Genomic DNA, 25,900 nt, shown 5'->3' with positions numbered 1-25,900 from the left:
TTTCCCACCTCCATGTCCATGTGTTCTTTGAGCAAGAGCTATCTTGCTTTGAGTCTGCACAGTACCTAGCACAAGGGGGCCCCAATCTGTTGTGACCTCTACTTACCACTGTAATACAAATAATGACTTGTCTTTGAAAAGTTCTTATACAGAAAGCCAAAGCATAATGTTTGAGATATTTCTAGAGGGATATTTAAATAATATCAACAGATTTTCATTGTATTCCTATTGCAAACATGTAGCTCACGTAATGGTGATTTCTCATGAATATAAGACTATAAAAGCATCAATGATAAGTAAAAAAATCCATAAAAATATAAACTAAGTGACATTTATAGAATTTCACTTTTCATTTTTGTCCATATGCAGGGGATTGTTAAAAGAGATGAGGTGGTGTTCAAGGCTGCCAGAAGCCACCGAATCCCTATCTTAATGGTGACATCTGGAGGCTACCAGAAGAGGACAGCACGGATAATTGCTGACTCCATTCTGAATTTGCACAACCTGGGGCTTATTGACAAGGAGCTAGCAACCAGTGAAGCTGAAAACCCCAAGGTAGAACTGATGATTAGAGAATCTATTGTAGATTTAACTAACCTGTCATTGCAGTGAGACGGTACTGTTTTAGACAGAAAACTCACTAATTGTATAGTGTTGATATGTAGGAACAAATAGTCTCCCCAGCTCTATCAGGGTTAATATAACATGAGAGAGATTTGTCTATAAAACATTAACAAACTAGAGATAAGAGCTAGTCCCAGGATGTTTGCAAGTGTCTAACTTGCTTCTGAATACTGTACTCCTAAGTAGCTATGGGATGAAATGCAGCAGAACTTTGAGAATGAATTCAAAAAGATGCTCAAAGATCAGTGTTATTGTTTATAATCTATAGTATAACAGGCTTTAATTGTTTCTCTTATTTTTATGGAAAGTCTACCGTATTGTTGAAAGGACTGTATCGTTAGACTCCGATGACTGTCCCAGGCCTTTTAATAATGGTGCAGTTGTTTCAGTAGATGGGAGAAGGGAAGTTTTAATCCCAGAGCAGAAACATTTGACTGAGAGGGATTTTGATAGTATATTTTGTAAACATACATCAGTGGAGGAGATGAGAAATAGCAGAGAAAGAAGGGGCATTGAGAAACCAAAAGATAGAGAGGAGCAGACAAGAGAGGCATGAAGGGTAGTGTGACAGTTGTCACAATATACATGTAGTTTGGGCAGAATTTTCCACAATATCCTAGTAATATTAATTGTGCATTTTGACAAATTTTATTGTAACAGTTGAGAATCATGTTGAGCCAAATAGTTTTCAGAAATCCTTCCCCATTCAATAATTCATAATGCTTCTCTCTATTATTCTGTAATGGTAATTAGGATCATGCATCACTATTTGGTGAATGTTTTGCTCTAAGTTCAGCAACTCTGGTTAATCTGACATCAACACAATTCAAAACGTTAAAGAATCACAATCTCTCACATTTACATGCACTGGAAATCTTTCAAAAAATGGATAAGAAATTAATTTAGAATTTAGTACACTAGTTAACAAGAATTTGTTATCGAAAAATAAAAATTACTGAGTGGTCATTTGAAAATCAGGGTGGTGTTTTGAATTAACTATAAGATACTACATTTCACTTCTTACTGTATATATTGTTGTCAAATCTCTTTTATTAATAAATTGTTTAGCTCCATTTTTGCAACAAGTATATACACTATTGTCAACATTTCCTGCTGAGAAAAGATACAAATATTCCTGCATTATATTTATCATTTTTTAGCCCAAGTTTGTTTGGTACTGGGAAGTGGTTAACAAAAATATATCTATTTGTATATCTGTTAAGCCATTCCTAATGCATTTGTAAAAACAGAGGTGGAAAATGGGTTAAACATTACTGGATGTTCCGAATTAAAGGAATGATATTTTAATTTTTAAAATGAAGGGATAGAGAAATAGTTGTGTAATCATCTCTAGTTATCTACTCAGTGCTAATATTTGTATAAAAGTATTTGTGTAATATTATGAAAAATGGTCAATTTTTTGACTTTTAAACCATACCATCTTATAAAATAAACGAATTAATTTATTTTTTATTCCTTTTTGTCACACTGACAAATCTTTTCTCTAAGCAAACTAAATATTGAATAAGAAATGTTCAGATCCTATAATACAGGGGTTCCCAAACTTTTTGACATGGGGACCAGTAAATCCATTCACGAACTTTTGGAGGACCAGTAATGTTCATTTGCATATTTGCATATTCATTAATCAAATGATGAATATTCAAATAAGTTGTTTCTGGTCCTCCCAAAACCCCCAGTGCCAGCTTTAGCAAAGCTTTTGATATGGTCGCCCACAATATTCTTACCAGCAAGTTAAGGAATATGGATTGCACCAGGCAGAACCGGGGGAGAGACCGAGCTGGCACTTCCGGGTTCAGGGGCGCGGGGCCTGAATCGGCCTGAGGCCGGCCCTGCCAGCAGCCACCAGCCATGCTGAGGCCCGGTATTTTTTTCACCCATAGTTTGGGAAACGCTGCAATAATATGCAAATGAAGGCCAAGAGGTTGGTTCTTAAATTGTGTTTCTTGTTACTATAAAAATGAGAGCATTAGCAAAAGTGGTGAATATCCAAACCTTTTTGTATACTCTAACAGTCAATAAAGAACTTGAATAAAAAAAAGTGATGTAATTTGAAAAGGTTACCTCTGTGTCACCTCCAAGAATTACACTGTGGTTTTCAGAAGTACAGTCGCCCTCTTACTCTTATTTTTGTATAGTGTAACAGTGGGGCAGCATGTTTTTGTTCTGCTACGATGTTGCACTTCTAACTTGCTCTAAAATTTGGCAGTAGATATGTTAGTAATCTGTTGTCACTGATAGTTAACAAAATCACATACTTATTCAGAGATGAATATACTGTGAAATATCTAAATAAGGCTGACTTAATTCCTGGAATATATTAACTACAAAAATCTTGAAATTGGGCTTTCTTGGAATGTCAGGAATTGTCAACAAATAATTTACTCAGTGGAGAATTGCGTGCACCTAGTAACTATAAAGAATTTGATGTTTGTGTTAAACACTGTGGCATAGGTTCAAATTTTTCTAAAAAGTATAAAGATTTTGGAGAATACATTTTTCTTTGTCTTTTAAATGTTCACTTATAATAATGCTGGTTTTGTTACATGAGTAAGGGTTCTGTCTTCACATGAAAGGATGTCGACTTTTGTCTCTTAGTGATAGAATCAGCATGTAAGGTACTTAAATAATGTTTAGTTGTAATTGAAATACTTACCTCAGTTAACACTAGTTCTCAGACTCCTGAGTCTACTAGTTCTAGAAAATTGTACAACTTGCTATAAATTATTTGCTTTAAAATCTATTTGGCATGCTGCACTACTGTTGAGTTACAACACTGCTATTAAAAACACTTTTAAAATTCCTACTTTAAGAATATTCAGAATACATTAAAATGTTGATTTATTTTTACTGATGTATTACTTAAAGATGTTCTTATACTTTCTTATAATTTTTATAAAATTGAAAATTACATTTGTATCGAGCTAATACACTGTAATAGTGCCATATGGTCTTTTCAAAAACTTGTTCTGTTTGTGTTTAATATGTTTATATTAGTCTCTTGGTGGAAATTAAAATAATATTGAATAATCTTGACTGACTTTTTCTCCTGTACTCTTCTTTACCTTCCCCATTGCTCATTTAGTATGTAACTGAAACCTCAACAAAATAAACTCAATAGCAGCCTTAAGGATGTTTGGAAGTTAATTTCATCATGTTGTGCTTTAAAAATGAAAAGTAAATAGTTTAGGGCAGAGGCAGGCAAACTGTGGCCTGCGGGTCAGATCTAGCCGCCATGATCCTCTCTGCTGCCAATGTTTGTGGTCCAGTGGGATCCTCAGGCAGACTCCTTCCTGCCACATTCCGCATGTCACTTAAAGCAGCTGGCTGCTGGGTGCACTCCATGGAGGGCGGGGGCAGGTGTGTGCTATCCCTCCCCAATCTCACAGGTCCCCTTGTCCAGAAACCAGTTTTTGTGTAACACCAAAAAGCGGAATTGAACCTGGGACCTCTGGGGCTTAGTGCATTAACTTCTATAGCAGGGGTTGCCAACCCGCGGCTCACGAGCTGCATGCGGCTCCCCTCCTCCCCCGGAAAGTGCAGCTCGCGAAGCTGCCCATGTACCCCCCCCATCTCCAATGGTCCCTGGCTCCCCTGTGCTCACTGGCGCTGCCCCCAAGATGAACCCCGTGCTGATGCTACCTCCAGGGACTTCCTTCAGGGTGAGGGGAGTTCTGCAGCTGTGTGCCAGGTCCCAGAAGTAGGCGGACTGCTCTCCCCCTCCTCCCCAACAGCCGGCGAGGTACCTAAAACGGCGGTCCATTGCATGCTGCAGACTTTGTTCACCTGCTGCCTTCCTGCACGTGGGGGGAGAGGTGGGCGTCCAGGACCGTGCTGACTCTGGCTGCTCCGGTGGAGCGTGCTGCCGTGGGGAACGCAGGAGCAAGGCACACGCTGCCCGAGCATTTGGGGCTGGCGTGGTCCAGGACTCCTCCTCACCCCCGTGCAGGAAGGCATCAGGAAGGTACCAGCGTTTCAGGTACTGCACCACTGTTTGGGGGGACGGGGGAGCAGCCCATGCACTTCCTGGACCTTGGTGCACAGCTGCAGGATCCCCAGGTGCCAGTCCCTGTTCTCTCCCCTCCTTTCCCCCCAGATCACCACAAGTACCCTGCCCCAGGACCCGTTGGCACCCTGTCCCTTGCCTCAGCACCATTTGGCCCCCTGCCCTGACACCCTGTCCCCTGCCCCAGGCCCCTGCTCCGACACCCACTGGCACCCTGTCTTCTGCCCCAGGCCCTTACCCTGTCCTCTGCCCCAGGCCCCTACCCTGTCCCCTACCCCAGCACCCTGTCCTCTGCCCCAGGCCCCTACCCTGTCCTCTGCTCCAGGCCCCTACCCTGTCCCCTGCCCCAGTACCCTGTCCTCTGCTCTAGGCTCCTGCCCAAGCACCCAAAAGCACCCTGTTTGCCCCCACCAGCACAGTTGAGGCCACATTAGTGAGGCTTGGGGGATATTGGAGGGGGTTGTTTTTTTGCATCTCACTTGTGTGGCCCCAACTGACTTTTCTGTGGGTCAGTGACCCCTGCCTCAAAACAGGTTCCCTGCCCCTCTCAGAAATAAAGACAATGCCAAAACATTTTGTGTCTGACGTAATGCTTTACTTAAAAATGAAGCCTGGCCAATTGGGGCCAAGCCCCCATCTGGCCGCAGCATCATAACACTCGTGTACCTCTCCAGACTCCAAACCTGAGCCTGTCATACACTGAAACCACCTGTTTCAGAGTTCTGTCGACAGAAGGTGTTACGCCTCGTAAAATGAGGTTTACCAGCGTCGACAAAACTGCTGAGTTCTGTTGACGTTATGTCGACAGAACTCAGCGGTAGCGTAGACGCTGGTATAGTTTTGTCGACAAAAGTCCACTTTTGTCGACAAAACTAGGTAGTCTAGACACACCCTAAGTGTCTTTGAAGATCTGAGCCAATGGATCTAAGTTTTTCCATCCATAAAGTGGAGATTTTATTTACATCACAGGTGTGTTGGGAGGGTAAAAGAACCAAGTCCTAACTCCTCTATATTTGTGCTGGACGGAGGGCACTCCACGCATTGGTCTTCCTTGTGTTGTCAAATGGGGAACTGAAGTTAGCTCCATGAGTCCGACATCCACCCCTCAGCAAGAAGCAAAACCAGGGCAAGCTGGCGGAGTATTTTGGAGTTGAGTCATTACAGATGATACAACCTGAGGTTCTGTTACCTTTTGTGGTGTGCCCTTTCCCCGAGGTCTGCTGCATCTTGGGTGAGTCTCTTGTTTTGCAGCTCCAACAGTCATGCTGTCCGGTACGGGAAAGGTGGGCCTCTGGGAGCAGAGATATAGCGGTCCAATAAAGATGCTGGCTTTTGGGACTTCTGCCAGGTTTGTAATTGGCCTTGAAACGTACACCACAGGGACCAGGTGACCCCCCCACCCCCCAGTTCCCCATGTCCACCCCAGTGAAAAAATAGGGACAAAAACTCCACAAGGAGTTTTACTGCAGGAGGTGGTGATCTGGGCTGTAAACATACATAAAGCACTTGGAGATTCCCTCTGGGAAAGCACTGGAGAAGTGCCCTTTTAGGTTAAGATTATTATCTCTAGAGAAGTAAATTAATTCTGGATTTAAACTATATCTCTTACAATCTCGGCTGTTGTAGGAATCCCCAGATGATACAGATTACTTATCAAATAAATGGGGTGTAAGAGATGAGCTGACTGATTGATTAATCATTGCCAAACGAATACATTCAGCAGGACAGTAGCCTCCTAGATTACCTAATCGTGGAGTGTTATAGAAAGATTTATGGGAAATGTAATGCCGTGGTTAATGACATTAAAATACAATTAGTTATTAGCTTACTTAGTTTGAAATCCAGTTGTTAGATTTTAAATGGTTTAAAAGTTAACTCAGCCTCTTAAAGTAAGTTTGAAAACTGTGTTTTCTCATGATCATACTTTGAGATACTTGATTCTCTGTGGAAATTTGGCCCAAGATTACTGGAAATTAGTTTTCTAGTAAACGTACCCAGCGTTGCCCGGGTCCTTCAAGGCAAGGCCTTGGGGATGTAGGGGTGTGTCTGCAGGAGGTTGGGGCAGGGAGAGTGTGGGTTGGGGATGAGGAGGGGCTCCGGGAGGGGATCCTCCCACCAGTGAGTTGCCTTTTCTATCTCCCCACAGCCCCCGCACCTGCTAGGGGCCTGTTCTCTCCCCAGGTGATCCTGTTTACCAAGGGCCTGTTCTCCCCCACCGTAGGTCTCTCCAGCCAAACCTGTTCTCTCTCCCCCAGCCCCCGCCCCAGCCTGCAGGTGTGCTTTTTCTCTCCTCCCCCCCCCCCCCCCCCAGCATTGTGCCCAAGTGCTGGGAGGGGGGGAAAGGTTTTGGGCAAGAGGGCTACGTAGGAGTGCAGGGAAGATGGCAGAGCCCCGGCCCTGCTGGCCACTCTCTTTGTGGTGCGGCTGCCCGCAGTGGCCTCTCTGCATACTGCATCCCTCTGAACAGCAGCCCCTCCCCTTGTATGGTATGGGAAACTCCTTTCTTCTCGGAGTGCTTGCTCATGTCCCTTCCACTTAGATGTGTGTGTGCCGCATGATGGATTGCCAGAGAATTTTCCCTTAGCGATACCTGTCAGGCCAGCTGGAGAGTCCCCTGGAGGGGCACCGCTATATCGGTGCAGATACATCCCCCCTGGCCCTCCACCCCCTCAGGTCCTTCTTATCCCCACGATGGTTGTTGGAGCTCCCTTCTCGTTTGTTCACAGGCGTGATTCCAGCAGTACCCACAAGTCCTTTAGTGTAGTTAGCGCCTAGTTGTTTCCCTTGCTTTCCTTGTTAAGTACCTGTTTAGATACACGGTTTGAGTTGGAGCTCGCCCGTTGCGTCCCCTTCCCTCCCAGTCGGCGGGGCATGCCAGGGCCTCACAGCTTTACATATGAATTGGCGTGGAGTGAGCATCAGCCCTCCTCTCCATAAAGGGTGTCTGGGGAGTGGGAGGTTCGGTGCTAGGGGCAGTCCCAGATGGGGGTTGCCCCCATCCTGCACCTTTCGCCTGCTTGGTGATTGTCTCTTTTCTGTATAGTTTTCTGAGAAGCAATCCCATTCCAGGCACATTCCATTTTCCTGGCGCAACCAAACGCTTTTCTGATAAGAGGAAGTTGTATACGGACTGTAGTAGTCCTAGCTCTTACCATTTAGGAGGAGAGGAGTTCCTGAACAAACAAAGACACACAAACTCTCTCAAATACATAGCAGATATAGGACACGTTCTCTTATCCATTCCTATGAAACTAGCTAATTTTTTGCATCTGCTGTGCAGCTGGAAGCTGCTCCTTGATACTTATATGTAAATTTTGTATTCTGCATTGAATATGGTAAATTTTCATTGCACACTCTACCAGTTCAAGCTTAACTGGTAATAGCAGTGGCTGGAAGTATGTAGAAGAAAGTAGTGTAGAGAAACTGCAGTCAGGCAGCTTTCTTCTCAAGTACTTCTCATACTTCATGTACTAGTGTGTCTATGCCTAAACACTTAGGGACAAATTTACAGCTTTTTAAACTAGGGTTGAGGTTGGTCCTAAAAAGGCAAACTGGAACAATTCATCTTGCCGTTTCTATCCATTTTGTGTTGGTTGGTTGGTTGGTCCCCATACAAGAAGTACCAATGTTCTTTCACTAAAAAGCAAAAGTTTAGTTTTAAAATTGAACAGTTGTTCACACAAAGGCATTTCCTGCCAAGTGAGAGAAATGGTTCATTATCAACAAAAATCAATTTTTCATTTAAAAAGGCGAATTAAGGTCTATTGATTTTTCTGTAGTTCCTGAAAATGGCTCCATGTGTGGGGAGCAGTTGTGCCAAACATTCATGCTGCTCCCTTACATTTACACTTGCCTTCCAGAACTGCTGGTGTACTTCCTAAAAGAAAAAGTCAAAATACCTCTTATCATGAATATATTACAAGGAAAAGACACAAATGTGAGAACTAAAATATTGTTTGGAGTAGAGACATCTTCTCAATAGTCTTGCATGCACTTAATTTTTTCAGGGCTGACTAGGCCCGCCAACGATGGGGGAGGGGCAAAGGGAGCAGTTGCCCTGGTGCCCGGTGATTCAGAGGGGCCCAGAGCTTCTGGCTGCTGCTATTGCAAATTTAAAATTAAAATTGCCACCGGAGCGCCACTCTGCACAGCTGTGAGGGTTTGAGGGGGGCCCAGCACCACAGTCCAGGTTAGGCTGAGGACTGGCTGTCCCACCTCTGCCCCATACACCTTGCTCTGGGGCCCACAGACATTATTGGCTCCCCTGGTGATAACAGTCAATGATCAGTTACTTATCTGCCCCTAATTATTTTTTAAACCTTGTTGTTTCTATAATTCTACATTCCGGTCTATTAAAGATAAGATGCAAGGGGAACGTCCCATTCCCACATCCTTCCTGTGGCAGTTATAGTGTCTGGTTACATGAAAAAGTAATAGAGTAGTTAGGAAAGATGAGAATGTATTTTCTTTAACGTGACAATTGTTGTGACTTGTTTACATCCCCTGGCTGCATCTACTCTGGCATGATTTTGCGCAAATACTTTTAACGGAAAAGCATATCCTGACTGAATGTGGCCATAAACCTAGGCCTTAAGCTGCACTGCTTTGTGGTCCAATGATGCTAGACCACTTACTGGTGACTTGGGAAGGTGTCCTATTACAGAGGACATCATAAGGCTGGCCTCTTCAAACACCTTGTGAGAAGAATTAAAGAGTTCCTATGTGAGAGCTTCATGGTGCTGTGCAGACAGACCAGACTCCCACTCTATCTAGAGACATGTTAACAAGCCATTCCAAGTCCTCTGCACTGTATAGGCATCTCACACCCCACTGCCTTAACCCAGTTGTAATTAGAAAAAGTTTGTGAACTCACCAGAAGTGCTCTCCCTGGGGTTGGTGCTGGCCTGGGATACAACCTGGGAGGAGGGACTGGCTCCAGCATCATGACCAGATCTTGGCTCTTGGAGATCGCCAGCTGGCTAGTCAACTCCTCCTCCTCCTATACCTCCGCCACCATGCTGTCCACCAGACTGATGCTAGGTATGTGTAGGCCAAACTCCATGACCACACTGGGGAAGCTGGCCAGACACCTCCCCCGCAATGGCATTCAGCTGCTTGTAGAAGTGGCAGCTGTGAGGTGCTGCACTAGACCATCCACTTGCCTCCTTTGCCTTGTGGTAGGACTGCCTCAGCTCCATGAGTTTCACTCTGCACTGCTAGGTGTCCCTGGAATGGCCTTTAGCCACCAGGCAGCTTGTGATCATGCTGTAAGTGTCGGTGTTCCTTTTGCTGGTTCAAAGCTCAGAGAGGATGGATTAATCTCCCCACTCCTCAATGAGGTCCAAGATCTGGACACTTCATGCTGGTGTTCTTATGTGCCCCATGGAACTAAAGCCCATGGAAGCAGGAGTATATGAACTCGTCACAGCGTTGGTTGGATTATTCAAAGTCATTTCCATATGTGCTGCTGTGTGCTGCTTTCTCAAAAGCGCTAACAATGCTGACCACACAGGAAAGGCCCATCAACATTTCCCATGGCTTTTTGTGCTCATCAGGGAGAGCAGTCCAGGCCAACGTTCTGGCCAGGGAACTGCGGGAGGCCTCCTGAAGACCAACAGCAGCCCTGCATCCGCACTACTGTAAATTTGACTGTGCATGACCGGGAATAGTGTTACTTCTCATGAAAAGCAGGAGTACTTAAATCAGTTTCTGTCGCTCTTAAGGTCGATGTGAGAGGCTTTGTAGTGTGAATGCATCACTTCGAAAATTGACCATATGTCGCTACAGTCAATATAAAGTCCTAGTGTAGACCTGGCCTATGTGTGGATACTCTTATTCCAGAATAAGAGAATTCACCCACAACCTTAATCAGGAAGAGCTATTTGGGAACAACTCTGCAAGTAGATAAGTCTTTAGAAAACCAATAACTCCTACTCAAAATGTTTCATAATTTTTAACTTAAATGTTGAGCCAGTTTTATTTAAACACAACAACTCTCTTCCATGTTACAAATAAACCCTAATTGCCTGTACTAAAAGAGTAGCTACCTACAATTTTTTAAATGTCTGCTATATTTTATCATTCACGTGCAAAGAAATCCTTTGACCTATCAGGCCAAGCATCAATGTTCGTTTCATCTGATTATCTAATCTTAGTAAGAGAGACATAAGTTGATGGTATTAGTTAAGCCTCTGCTAAACTTGCTAGTTTAAATTAGAATGTGTTTCACTGACATTTTTGTGTGTGTTTATTTTTGCATTGTCTTGCACCGCTTGAGTTTAGCTTTAGCAAAGGTGAAATTCAAAACATAACTCATAAAATGAGTTTAAACTCTCAGCATTATGAGGCTCATAATTGGTGAAGTTCCACTGACTCAGACAGCCCAAATGTGCGATCGGGGGTCAGAAGTTTCATTTCTAATTTACAAAACTACATCTCAAAAAATCTTGTACCTTGCTAGAGGCATTCAAAAATTGTGCTTTGACAAAAGATTTGTGAGACTCCCATGGCATGTCTACACTGCATTGTAAGCCTACAGTTAATAGGACTTGATGTATCAGTCCCTGGGGTTGTTAACGTAGAGCTTGAGCATCTACACTCACTTGTAAACCCGGGTTAGGAATTCTTGACCCATAGGGCTCCAGTATCTATGCTGCATTACGCTGGCTGGAGTCCAACCACCCATATCCCAGGATTTGTAGTGCCGTCACAAAATGTGCCCCCTTTCGCCTTTTGTTTGTAGTGTAATGTGGAAAAACTGGACTGTCCATCACACTTGACTATCCAAAGAACAAGGAAAGCCAGCCCATGGGATTGTGAGATACTTCTGACAGACATCCAGAATGCAAGTTCAGCAGGGCTGCATCTACCCTGCAAAGCAGTAAGTCTTGAACCCTGAGTCCTGGCTTGTCTCAGGCTTGGACCCTTCACCTGTCCTGGGTTTAGTGCCATTTTACACTGAGGCTTAGACATACCCCTAAAAAACGACACAAGGCTGAATTCCTGTCCATGTTACCAGATAGCTAGTGGGATACTTTGTGGTTACAGATTTTGTTGTGAAAGGTTTGTCTTGCACTAGTAACTTATCTCCTTATCTTATTTGGCATGTCGTTTCCGGACTCGGCCCATAATGCTTAACAGACTAAAAGATCAATACAAAATATTTAATAGAACTTTTCTTTTAGAACAAAGGGTGTTTGATTTAGGGATTGAGTGTATTCTATTGAGAACACATTTTTCATAGGATAAAAGAATGTGGATACTATGTAAGTTTGTTGCTAGCAATCTTCACACACAGAATGTTTCAAATTATGTGTCTATAGGAGATTTCATATTTTGATATGTTATGGATTGTATAACAGTTGTATCCCATTAGATTTGTTCCATTACTAGTCTACAACTGATAATAAATTCATCTCAGAAAAGCCTGTGCTTCAAAAAAATACCATCAGACTGGCCAAATGTCACTGATTTTAAGTTTATACACAATCTGTTTTTGAACTTCAGGATTTAATTCATAAAAGATATCCACAGAGCCGAGTCCCAGGTTTGTAGCAGAACTGATTATAAGAAACACCCCCCAAAGGAATTTAAAAAGTGCCATAGTTGGATTTTTGCCATTTGAAAATGGTTTAAAATCTAGAGCTTAAGCAAAGGAATTGAGAGCAAGATGAATATGCATGAGGCTGGCAGACCATGTAAATGATTATATAGTCAGTCTCCAAACTGTCCAATATGAGAATGGCAGCTTATTGCAAGCCCTTCCAGACACAGCTCTGGACATTATTTTATAGGAACATTGGATGTCTGGACTTTTACAGCCACATGTGAGACAAAGGGCCCATTTTGATCTGTTCCACTATTATAAATCTGACTAAAGTAGCATCCTTGAAGTCAGTGGAATTGCATTCACACTGACATAAGTGGGTCCGATTGACTCACAGGCCCTCCTCTGAAAAACTAATGGCACAAGGGCCTGAGTGTGGAAATACGAATGGGCATAATGTTTCCTGCCAAGTGTGGTACTATGTCTGGGCATGATTGCAGGGACTCTGAGGGATCGATCCTGTGTTGTCTTCACTGGGGCTAGTGTAATGAATAAAGGTCCTAAGCTAGACAATGTACAGACAAAGGTGGTGAGGCAGGAGATGCAACAAGCTCATGTGATTAGGATTGCTTGTGTTTGACATGCATTTTATAGTTACAGGAGAGTGGAAAGGAATTAATTTGGTTGTTACTATTTTTATTATGGTTTATATTGTTGGGAAGAGGGTTAAAGGTGGAAAGTTCACTGAACAAAGTGAATTGTCAGTAGAAAGTTGTTAGAAAGAGCATGAAGAGACAGTATTGTGCAGAGGCTTGAGATACTGAGATTGGCCATATATTGATCTCAGATGTCGATTTTAGTTTTGCTAGTGTAACGTCTGATCAGAATCTGTCACCTTTCAAAAGATGTGGGATAGAAGCAACATACTAGATAAAAGGAGCAAAAGATACTAGATAGAAGTATTGTGGAAATAATATGACAAATCTCTGGTATGATTTATTGCTTGGGATTATAGGAAAATACATTGTAAGGCAGATTGTTGATTTACTGCAAATTACTAGACAACCAGGACATAGTTCAGCAATCCTCCCTGTACATTTCTTTTAAAGTGTTTTTAGAAGAACACTAGAAACCCACCATATTTTACATATTTGCAAAGAAAGGGATTAATTTGACCAAAATGTTTTGCAGTGACATTTCCCACAGTAAACTTCCTACAATTTCATAATGTTACCATAATACTGGGTGTGCCGTTATTTCACCAAATGGTCATGATATTTTAGTTGTGTTAACATTCCAAGGAGTCCAGTGAAAGAAATTCTAGTAAAGAGGAACAGCAATAAATTTGACTTGTTGGCAAGTTAAAGCGCTGGCTAGATGCCAGCTATGGGACCTGCCCCAATACAAACTTCTTGGTAGTAAAGTTGCTAAGGTAGTTAAACTACTAACATGATTATTCCTTGAACTTTTATTTTACTACAAAAGCAAATAATTGCTTTAACTAAGGTGTGTCTAGACTACAGAGTTTTTTCGAAAAAAGTTCCCCCTGCATCTAGACTGCTGCTGCGTTCTTTCAAAATTAAATCGAAAGAACGTGGTGGTTTTTTTGACTGCAGTAAACCTCATTTTACGAGGAATAATGCCTTTTTTCAAAAGCGCTCTTTCAAAAAATGCAAACAGGGCTTTTTCGAAAGAGAACATCCAGACTGCTTGGGTACTCTCTTTCGAAAAAGCGGCTCTCTTTTTCAAAAGAAGTGGTTGCAGTCTAGATGCTCTCTTTCGAAAGAGGCTTTCAGTCTAGATGTAGCCTATCAGTTTGGCACATTCAGCAGAACAGAGTGTACTGTCTGTCCACTATCTGCCATTATATTCTGGTAATCCTCCTCAATCAGTCCACATTTTTTTCCATGTGGGTATGAGGATGTTTTAGTTCTTAGGCCATGTCTGTACTTAATTTAGAAATCATGTTAGCTTAAGTATTGTCTTTGTTAGAAAATAGCTAATATACTTTGCCTGCCCAATGTCTCATCATATTATGAGAGCCTTAGACATCCAAATCAACTAAGGATGAAACTAGCAAACAGGTCACATTTTCATGTTTTGAGGACCTCTTTGGCAGCTTTATTTTTTGTTCCCTTGCAGCTTTTACAATATTATATGACATGTCATGATTTTAGTTATCTGAATGTCCACTTATCATGGCTGTGGCCAAGTTTCCTGCAGTTTGTTTATAGCAACCAGCCCTGGCTTTCAGTGTTCTGTGCTGTTATTTAGCTCTATTTTTTGGTCCCCTAATTGGTATGTAAGAGCCCAATTAGCAGTGGAAGTGTTGGTAATGCTGCTAGACAATATTGACCTCCCACGGTCTGTGAAATTCTCTGGTTTGGCACCAGGCAGGTCCTGAAGGTGCCGGACTACAGTGGTTCAACTTGTACTGGTTTAACCAATGTCTTTACTCTCAGGAATGGAGGAGGTTCCTTCCAGAGACTGCTGATGGTCTTGCAGAGCTACATGAAGTGTTAGGATCTATTGGAAACGAAGCATATAGGGCCTGATTCTCATTAAGGCCCCTTTACACCAGAGCAAGGGGCAAAACTGGAGATCAAGCTTTGCATGCTGAATAGAAAAATTCTTTTCTAAAGCCAAATTCAAACAATTGTGGGAAAAGGCAAAGCTGCTTTCATGGAAAAAATGGAACTGACATAGGAAACAAATGCGATGGGGCTATAGTTCGAATGCACATGATAGGTCCAATGCTGATCCTTGTTACATGGATTTTACCTAAGATCAAAATTTTGCCTGGAGTTTAATTAAGTACAGCAGTGGCGGAAAGACAACCAGTTGTAGTAGATACTGAACACACTACAAATACAACACTTTTGTTTTGTCAATTCAATGGTCTGTGGAGCCAAAACCCTCTATTACATTTTTTTTCCACGCTCAGTACTAGTGTTACAAATAATTAGCTATATTGCGTACTATCAGATATAAAGTCAGTTAATGTTTTCCACCAATAAGATCCAATCTTTGGATCAATTCTGTATATATTTCCACTTGTGATGTAATTCTTTTCATGGAAACCTTAAGAGAACTGACTATTTTAGGTGGGTAATGAATATATATTTGTTTTTTCAAGTTTAGAAGTCTCTGTGTCATAAACCAAACATTGCATTTTTAAAACATATGGTAGACATTTCTTCCTTCATTTTAATGTCTTGTAAATTAAACCTTAAATGTATCCGATCATGTGCAGATATAGTACATTGTGAGTATTTTGGAATGTCCATTTTCTTTCCATTTTAGAGGTCTAAAGAAGTTTGAAACGAAACCTATTAGCGAAAAAGTGAAAACCACAGTAATAAATATGTGTCAGTTGCCCTGATGCACATTGCAAGCAGAGGAGAAAATAATTGCTGACTCATTAAAATAGAGGGGGATGAAAAACTCATTACCAAAAAAAGGCTGGTGTTTGCCCTTGACTTCCATAGTGCAAAGCAATGAATACAGGCTGTGCGGGACGCCATTCTTTGCCCCCATGCAATGCATAAGGCAGGAGCTCTCCATAGCTTTCATACTCTGCTCGCTCCCCCAGCTGCCCACACATTAGTCCTCAGCCAAGTTAATGCATACAATGATAATTTTTCCTCTTTCCCATCTTTCACCACTACAATCCATCAGAGAATGTTGCAACCCAAGTAAATTTCCTTTTCTGCTCTTGTGACCTTGACTTTGTCCCTTCTCTAACTTCCTGTCTACATCTGCATACAGCTAACGGGTAAGGTTTTTAAGAATTGAGTCTTAACATCAGCCTCTTCAATCCATACCTAGGTGCGTTAAAAATGGGCCTGATTTCCCAATGCTCTGAGCACCCAGCAGCCCTTGTGTTTGTGCTGGGTTCCTAATCTGGATGGGGCCTTTGGATGCTGCTTTAATAGACTGCTTTGCGATCATTGTGCTTTTAAACAGCTTAGATTTTACGTTGGTGTTCCTTTAAAATAGAAATCAACTTCAAGAAATTATCTGAAGCAGACAGAGCTATTTTTGTGGTTCTTTTGGAAACTAGTATTTTTGACAGATCTTGGCTTGGAAATGTTATACTTGTCTCAGACTGCTACCATAATTTATGCGAGTCATTTTACAAGTCTTTGCCGAGCCCATATCCTGTGGTAAACATGGGAGTACAGACTAATAAAAAACAGGTTTAAAGAGGCATTACTGCAGGTGACGTGATGACCATAGTTCTTATCTTTCTATAATAGTCTAGCTTTATTTGGGCTGCTTGTAATATTCTTTAAAACACAGGATAGTATCAGAATTGTTTTCTTTTTTCAAAGAAGCCATAGTTAGTTAGTTAGTGTAATTATTTGGACATCATGAGATTGAGTGATAATTTATTTCAGATATTAGTTGTTGATTCCAACAATTTCTAGTATAAAGTTGACAAATAGTACTTAACTCAGGCTCCAAAGCAGCAAAACTGTTAAGAGTTGAAGCATGGGAGTGGTCTCATTGAGTGTTTTCTGATTTTAGAGGAGCTATGAAGCCACAGTTCCAAATGAAGTTAATAGGAGAGGCAGGTGGCTAGTACCTCTGAAAATCAGGCCATTAATATTCTGATCTTATCCGCGTGATTGGGAGTCAACAATGATAAAACCAGTTGAAGTTATTATGGTGAAAAACTGGTGTGAAAAAGACGTCAGGAGCCCGATTTTAATATATGTATATCAGCTGCCATGATCCCTATCTTTCAATGTATCTTTATCCATCCTAATGTAGTATTTGGGGGAGGTGCTAGTGGAAGTTGCCAATTGAAATGTGGGTAAAATTGAGCCTCCTTATGTTAGCTTCTGGGAACATTGTCTCTGAAGTTAAGTCTGGGGTTTATTGTCTTAATTTTCGGTCCATAATTTCTTGAGTCCTTCTTTCATCAGCTAGATTTGTTGTGTTAAACTCTTGATTGTTTGTTTTAGCAATATTAATACAATTTAGAGATTACGGAGAAATGCTCTGAAAACAGAGATAATTTAACTTGGTGGGAGCAGATGAAGAAGTCCTGCAGACAAATATGCATGATGGTACTCTCAGCTCTAAGAACCATATAAGTGCCCATAAGATTTATGTCGAGGTGCATAAAACCATGTTGAGGTGCATAAAGACCTGCCCAAAAATTATTCTGAGGAGTGGCCTGTGCTATCCTGGAAGTCACGCTAGATAAGACAGTGACCCCTTCTGACCTTACAATCTGTAAATATGACTCTATTGAATGTTGTTGACAGCTATAAATGATAAAAGTAAAAGGAATATTTTAAAATGGTAGAAAAGTGAACCAACAAATTTTAGCTGTACTTGTGTTAAAAGGAGAAAAGCCAAATTTTTGGTATTCATTCTACTTCCCTTCCCCAGTCCAATGTGTGCTCTTGGTAGCTTTGTTATTAAATATATTGGATTATGATAATCTTATGTCCTTATTTTGTATTTTTTCTAGATTTAAACATTAAGTTGGAGGCTTATAGTTTTCAAGTTATGACGCCATAGGGAGAACACAGCATTGTTCTGATTATTGGAGAGGTAGCCATACATCCCACAAGTTTGGTTCACAATTGATTCTTTGCCACAGGATCTTTGCATAAAACTACTTATTTACTGATGTATTGCTGCAAAGGTGAGAGACGCCCAAAAAATCAATAAAGCAATACATTTCCTCTACTGGACTTTCATTATGAGAATTTTCAGTTTCTTGCTATTTTCATTCTTTACTTAGAAAGTTACTGAGGTTACAAGAATTATAAGAGTTTTCAGTATTGACACATGCTTGTTAAGGACACTTTATTGACAAGCTGGGAAACAGCAGAAGCGGAGATGCTAATTTTGGTTGGATGTATGCTTGGAGTTTTCATCAGTTACATAATCTTTAAAAATTAAAGATTAAAAACAATGCAGGAGGGCTGACGACCCTAAGCAGAAATGAACTTAAGGTAGTTAATTTGTTGAAGTGATATAAAATCTACTAAAACCAATCTTAATTAACAGCTGGACCAGGTATTAATAGTACTTAGTAACAAACTCTATGATATAATAAAAATAATATAGTAAAATGTGCAATTGATATGATAGAAGTCAAGAATCGTCTTTATATTTTTCTGTCCTATATTCACTTCCTATTTAAGGAGTAGAATATTGACAGAAATTGATTAATGACAACATTATGAGAGAGTGCACTTTCCTTGGTTTCACATACCTTATTGCAATTATCAACTCATGGTTTTGTATCTAGATCCTGGAATTAGGGGTTTTTAGATTGTCCATATCATGTGGGCCAAGACCACAAAATACCATTTTAATCTTAATGCTTAAACAGACTTATTTGCTTTACATTTATCTGTGTATGCATACACAAAGCAACTGTTGTCTATATAGATTTCCCATGTTGTTTGCTCATTTCTCACCTGGCTTATTTAAAAGAAATGAAACTGTGTGATCATCGCTGGCCAAGTACAAACAAGGTAAGCAGTTACCACAGAAAGGTCTCCCGGTTTTCCGAATTTATCATTCATTAAATGGTAAGGTTGAAATAAGTAGTAAAATGCGATTTAATGCCAGGTGAGGGTTTTATTCATATTTGTTTAGACATATGTGCTTTGGTTTGTCAGTGCTCCGAATAAGTATATATGCAAGCAGAAATTTTCTGTCAGAATTTATAGTAACTGAATTAGTGTTATGAAAGATGCCTTTTATTATAGCTGAATAAGGCAAAACATAGGGCCCAGTTCTTCTCAGCAACAGCAGTGTAGCTCCATTGACTTAAGTGAAGATGATCTAAAGTGTTAGAGACAAATTCAACATTTAAATAAACCCGTTGATCAGCCTGTGTTGTTATAACTCACTCCAAAAAGTGTCTAACATAAGTCAGTAATAAGTAATGGTTAAAATTTTCAAAGGACCTAAATGATATTGGTGCCTAAGCCTTACTAAAACTCTTTGGAATATAGGCTTCTAAACCTCTTGGGCACTTTTGACCATTTTACACTACCAGTACAGAAAACCCCTGATTTCTGCCCGCCCAAGTTACGACCCCCTGCACTTACAACCATTTTTGTAAGTGCGGAAGGGGCTGAATATCCCTGACTTACGTCCTCAGCCCTGCATTTACAACGGCGCACAGCGCCTATCGTAAATGAGGGTTTGAATTACGACACCCCCGACTTGTGACGCTTCCCCGGGAACCAATCGCGTCGCAAGTCGGGGGGCCGCCTGTATTTATGCCATATTAACAATGGTATGTGGTATTCTCTTCATGGACTGTGACTTAAAGAGGCAAAACAAAGCTAATTCAAAAGGAAGGCTGAGTTTCTGCCCTTAGCTTGTCCAGCTCTGCCTTGGAATTGTATATGTCACACTATGCTTGGTATTAGACTGTTGTAATGTCTTTTTTAATACAGAAGTTAAGGTTGGAATGTCAGCCTTTACTATGAATCTCCTTGCTGCTTCTTATAACCCCATCATTACTTACAATAAGGGCACGTCTACACTGCAGCATTATTTTGAAATAACTGACATTATTTCGAAATAACTAAGTGTACGGCTACAGAGCAAGCCATTATTTCATAATAATTTCAAGATGGCGGACTTCTTATTCCAACTCCTGCAACCTTCATTTCACGAGGAATAAGGGAAGTTGAAGGAAGAGTATTCTTCCTTCAACTTCCTGCTGTGTAGACAGCGCCAAAAGCTAAATTAAGCTATTTCAACTTCTGCTACACAGTTAACGAAGCTGAAGCTGTGTATCTTAATTCAACTTTTGCCCTGTAGTGTAGCCATGCCCTATATGTGGGGTGGGGGTTTCTTTATTAATTTAATTTAATTCTCATGGGGTCAATAGACAGAGAAAAATGCCTCATAACAGAAAACGAACAAGCTGTGGCTATCATTTTGAGATGGTGTAGTTCCTTTTCTCTTGGGGCAATTGAACAGACTCAGTAAAGAGTGCTATCTTATTGTACCTAAAGTTACAAAGGAAATACAGATTGGTCTTTGTGTTAAAAATCCTTATGAAATATTTGTGGGAAAACTTGCTGCACATACACAGTGCTATAACTCTGCTTTTAGAAATGAAGTGACCTGCAAAGGTTTCATTTAAAGGTTTTACTGGAGTTTCAAATAGGAAATAGACATGTCCAAATTATTATTAGAATAGAAATTATTGTTTTACAGGGGAATAGCTAATTGGAAAAAAGGTCACCAAACATCCAGTTTGCATTCATATTACTTTATTACATGCACATTTTATTTGGACACAAAAATGTTGTTTGTACAGGAAAATAGTATGCACAAAATAAGCATGTATAAAGATAGAGCTTGAATTTTAAACACAAAACACAACCTACTGGGCCAAGAGGCTCTGATTACAGGGATTAGTATTGCATGGCTAACTTGATGATAGTGGATTATAGAAGTATTGCAGACAGATGTGATTGTACATGATAAAACATAACAATTCATTGTTATATTCTTACTTCTGTAAACTGTGTGTCTAAATTAGCCATCAGGTCACAATAAATGCAGCACACGATACAGCTATATTAGCTCTGTCTTATTTTTTGGTACCTTTGACCAATGGGCTACAAAAATGATTAACTTGGAATACAGAGCTAAATCACTAAATAAGGAGTGCAGAAAAAAAAAACATCTGAAATAATTACCACCTGCATTACACTACACTCTTGTCACTTAAAAAATGAAGTCTCTGATTTTTATAATGTAAGAAAAGTCATGTTTTTTTAGGCTTCAGTGAAATAATTTTCACTGAAAAATTATTTTTCAGTGGTTGTTCACAAATAAGGAGCTCCACACAAGGTATCTTTTCTAGGTTCAATTTCCTCATACTCTTTTATTATCCTCAGATTACAGGTAAAAGCAAGATGCCTACTCTTCCGCCTTCCCCAAAGATTACAATCACCGCTCTCCCATGTAATGTACTCTGATATACCTTGTTAGACTTGTGTTTGCAGTGCATCTTTAGTAACCTCTACCTTCTTCTGCTATTTTGATATACCTGCACTACCTCGGAGCACCCAGGCAGATGTATGATTATCTAATTAAGTGTATCTAAGTTTAAAAACACAAAGTTACAAGACCATAATGCATTATCACGGGGTGCTTAGTTTCAATGAAATATCTTTCTGTCTCTAATAAGGGCAAGGAAAGCTCCAGCCTCGGTAAGAATAATAGAAATCTATGAAGTAGCACCAGGAACCATGTTAGCCATGTTGGGCCTGATTTATTATGTGTTTCCCCAGCAAGGATGGTGTTCAGAAGGTTACTTCACCACTGGCAGATTTCTAGGAAGAAATAAAAATTACCATATGATATGACAAATCCTCATCATGGCAACAGCCATGCTTCTTGTTTCTTTTCAGGGTGTTTATTAGCTAGGCAGTGCAGCCTTAAAGCATGTGTCTGAGTAAACAAATCACCATCAAGAGTCACTGATACAATGAGAGCCTGACTCCAGGCTGGGAAATATTATTGTCCTTCCAATTTGTACATATCCATCCAGTTCTCTTCATGCTGCATCACACAGTGTTAGGAAGCTCATCTACATGGGTTTCAGATCTAGAACAAAGCCTCATAAGGAATCCAGGGTACATCTCAACCTTCCTGTAAGAGGGAAATTATGAATGTTTGGGAGACTTTGCCTTCAGAACCGTGCAGTTCCACAATACTGTATTGTTTTAGTGCAAGTAATCAGACAGAGATGCTTTAAATCCACAGATGAGGAATGATGGGGACATTCTTCTCATGGCAGCTAAATTTGTAGGTTTGAAATTGGAGTAATGCCCACTTAGACTTTTATTTCCATCTCTTCTTGGGGAGAGGAATGTTGTCATTATAACATTATAGACAGACTAAATCATTCTGAGGTAGAATCCTCTGAGTCCTTGACCTGGAAACTGTAAATCAGTTCTTTCTAAAGATGGAAAGCAAATGTTTGTCTTTTACCACAGCTATGACCAGGAAGCTGTCAGTCATCTGCACAAGAAAAGAGAAAATCCACTGACTTGAGGGGAACAAAAGCTAATCAAAGCTCTAGTCAGACTTGGGAGAAATAGTTCAGCTGTGTGAGTTCTATTAGTCGACTATACATTTAAGATTTTTTTTTCCTATTTCTGATGACCCAAGTTAAGAGGGAGAATGTCAAAGAGATGGTTCTGTTGCTTAGAAAAAATCCATGAGACAAAAAGAATCAAATCCAAAATGTGCTACTTCACATGGTATCAATTGAGTACTACTTCCTTTCTTCCCACAATAGTGATTTGACTTTCTTCTGCATTTGTCCATTGCATTGTTCAGGCTGCTTTGCTGGGAGACAACCAACTTTATGTTTCTGATGATCCTGCAGAAGGTCAAATCATTTCTATCTAGTGGTCAGATTAACAAATGAGCATTGCTTCTAAAATGTCTTCTTACAAGCACCCACATGTCAGGGGATAGCAACATAGTGTTCTGTTTTACTCTGTTTAAGTTCCTGCACTGCACCCATCATTGTATTTAAAACAATTCAATCTCTTTTCATTTTAAAGGAGGTAGTTATTAAAGAAATAGCCTTGTGTAAACACAACAGAAGTACTATCGGAAGTGTTTCCTGCAAGAATAAGTCTCAGGTCTGACACTGGGTTCTCAAAGTACAAAGACATGCTACACAGGTATCTGTCAAACACAAGCAATTTATTTTTCTGACAGCTATCAGCTGTGCCCCTTAACTAAAAGAACAACAACATGATAGTAAAAACGGTATTTCTTACATCCCTTCTGCTAGCCGGGGAACCCCATTTCGACTGCAGATGAAGTGGGATACTGTCTCAGCTTCTGAGGTGCCGGTACGCAAAGCCCATCAGTGAGGTCCAAATTGCTGAGCTCTGGTACAGCTTTAAATACTGTGTCTCTACCTTGTTTTGTGGCAGTTTGGAAATTTCCGGGGGTTACTCATTGCTTGTTACAGTATTGCTCAGCTGTACTGCTTGTCCTTTACATGATCAGTACATTTAGGTAAACAAGATTGTTATTTTCCCACCCTTATCTACAATTCGTTCTTGCTACAATGGCGAATGTTCCTAGAGACTTACTTCTGGCTCATCCGTAGTAGGGAAAGGGAGGGGGAGAATGGGGAAGGGGGGGAATGCAGGCCTCACCACCCCATACTTCACATGTACAGAGTTCTTCCGCAATTGACCCCTACAGGAAGCTGAAGCATATCAGCAAAAAATATTGAGCTGCAGTAGCTGAGGATTCAGAACGTGGAGGCTAGAAGGATTTTTCCTTTGGGTGACAGTAACTTGTATCCATGGAATCGGAATATGCTGCAAGCTCTGTTTTTACAGAAATATATACAATGATCCAACAGACCTTTTGAAAATTATTATTAAAAATTACACCTATAAACCAAATCTGAATGTCCACTCAACAACCCTATCTGAGTTCAGTAGGTCATCTTAAAGGATCAGGAATCTTTTATCACAACTGTATTAATATGGCATCTGGTCCACAAGTTTTTATAGTGTCCTTTCCTGATATCCTAACACACACTACATTTTTCTGATTCAGTCTTGCTTATACTGAAACCAATGGCAATTTTGCCTTTGGCAAATAGTATTTGGGAGTTGAGCTGTTCTGATTGGCCACAAGACACCTCTTATAGTTCTGTTTGCTGGTTGGCTGAGTGTAGTTCTTTGCCTCGTGTTCCCAGTGTGAAGTTAGAATTAATAAATGTGCAAACTCTAAATTACACTAGAGGCTAATGGCCCCAGCTAGCCACTGCAGCATCCAGGGAACACTGGGACAGGTAAGACCTAGCCAGACCTTTTTTCTCTCTCATGTAAACCCTTTGCCAGCTGCAAGGAAGGAGGTTAGTATAGGAGCCATTTTGCTGACTCTTTGCCATCTAAGCATTCTCCTACACTGGAGTTTTCCTTCAGTGCCCTAGGATACGTCTAGACTACATCCCTCTTTTGACAGAGGGATGTAAATTAGGCACTTCGAAATTGCAAATGAAGCTGGGATTTGAATTTCCTGTGCTTCATTTGCATAACTGCATCATGACGCTCTTTCAAAAAGGAAAGGCTTTTTCGAAAGATCCTGTAAACCTCAAAAAATGAGGTTCACAGGATCTTTCAAAAAAGGCTTCTATTTTTGAAAGAACTGCATCTAGACTGCAGTTTTACTTTCAAAATAGCGCTTTTTGGAAAGAGCGCCATGATGCAATTATGCAAATGCAGCACAGGAAATTCAAATCCCAGCTTCATGTGCAATTTTGAAGTGCCTAATTTACATCCATCTGTTGAAAGAGGGATGTAGTCTAGACATATCCCTAGTGCACCAGTCTTAGGACTTTATTTGGTTGGCATGGACCAAAGCAACTGGAATACAGAGAATATGGGTCATTATCATCTCTCGATTTTAAGAGCACCCATTTAATCCCTGACCATATTTTTTATGCCAGTTTACAAGATTTAAGGTTAAAAATGAAGAGTTAGTAACATTGCGAAGCAGAGAAATAGAGTTCTTAGTCAAGCATGAGATGGTTGAATTGTAGGCTAATTATCTTTCCCATCTGCCATCTAATAGGATTTTGCAACTCTTGGGGGTTTAAGGTTTTGTCTGTTTTCACTTTCTTTCATTCTGAAATCTGGATGTCAATGCCAAAGCCAGCAATGAAACTGAGCACATTAAGATAATAAATCTCTAATTAAAAGATAGTTGTTTATTTTGAATGAACAAGTCTGCATTGTTCAACAGGGGGTGTTTAGGGTAATTGCTTATTTGGAAGGGAATGCCCTAAGAACATGAATTCCTTCTCAATAAGCTTTAGTGGTAGGAAGAGTTGAGACTGAAATGTAAAAGAACGCAAGCCTTTCAAAATATTGTCTGTGAGAAAAATGTATGATTTAGTGTTTCCATTTGCACAGAGGAAATAGCAATACTTTGCTTAACCCATATGATAAATTCCCTTTACACATTGTCATATGATTTACTCCTCCAAGATGTGAAGCAGTTGAGGGGAAAATTAGATGTATTAAAATAACCTGCTCAATACAAAAATCCTAGCACATTAGGCATAGGATCGGATTTTACTTTATTCCTTTTTGAAAACACATTTGCATAGTACTATTAAATCAGCAGTTAGCATTCTGTGTTCTTATGCAAAGATACACCTGCAACTTTGAGACTTAAAGGAAGTTAGCAAGCAGAATCTCTTTAGTGAGTGCTTGACTAATATCTTGTTGCCTGACCACACATTGTCCTTGAAGTGTATGTTCTCCAGCCTGTTAAGCAGCACTTACTTCCCCATCTCGATATCATACAGAAAATCCAGTAGTTTCATTTTAGCAAAAATGTATTTGTGATTTGTTCTGCTAGATTAAAATATGGATATGAACAAAAAGACCTGTGGATATATAACTGGGAAGCACTCAGAACCACAAGAACTAGATCTGGTAATGATTTATAATACATAGGTGTAAATATGTGGTAAGCAATCTGTTGGTTAACTTTTATAGTCTTGGATTGGCATTTTACTGGTCATACCTAGAAAATGAAGTTTTACTTTTTAAAAAAAATGAAGATAGCCTCACTTTCCTTTTTTGCTTGGTAAATATTTGTAACCAATATTTATAAGTGGAAATTTTAATGTCTATTGTAATTTTAAA

At 40.3% G+C, this 25,900-nt stretch overlaps 1 protein-coding gene across 6 annotated transcripts in view; it reads left to right on the top strand.

Annotated features, from left to right (window-relative positions):
* The window catches only part of HDAC11 (histone deacetylase 11), an 87,057-nt gene extending 69,154 nt beyond the window's left edge, over positions 1–17,903 (top strand). For 4 of the 6 annotated variants that reach the window (XM_075939669.2, XM_075939670.2, XM_075939672.2 and 1 more), the window contains 3 exons: positions 370–555; positions 11,394–11,531; positions 17,683–17,903. In XM_075939669.2, coding sequence (XP_075795784.1) covers positions 370–555; positions 11,394–11,531; positions 17,683–17,688 — 330 coding nt within the window. In that variant the 3' untranslated portion in view covers positions 17,689–17,903. Of the gene's footprint in view, positions 1–369; positions 3,682–11,393; positions 11,532–17,682 lie in introns of those variants that run through there. The other 2 variants (XM_075939671.2, XM_089781009.1) reach the window with 2 other exon arrangements.
* The last annotated feature ends 7,997 nt before the right edge of the window (positions 17,904–25,900 follow it).

Source organism: Pelodiscus sinensis, chromosome 11 (assembly GCF_052426305.1).
Source record: "Pelodiscus sinensis isolate ZL-2025 chromosome 11, ASM5242630v1, whole genome shotgun sequence".
NCBI classification, from domain to species: Eukaryota; Metazoa; Chordata; order Testudines; family Trionychidae; genus Pelodiscus; species Pelodiscus sinensis.
Note: the sequence above shows the minus strand (reverse complement) of the source record. Positions and strands in the feature narration are given on the sequence as shown.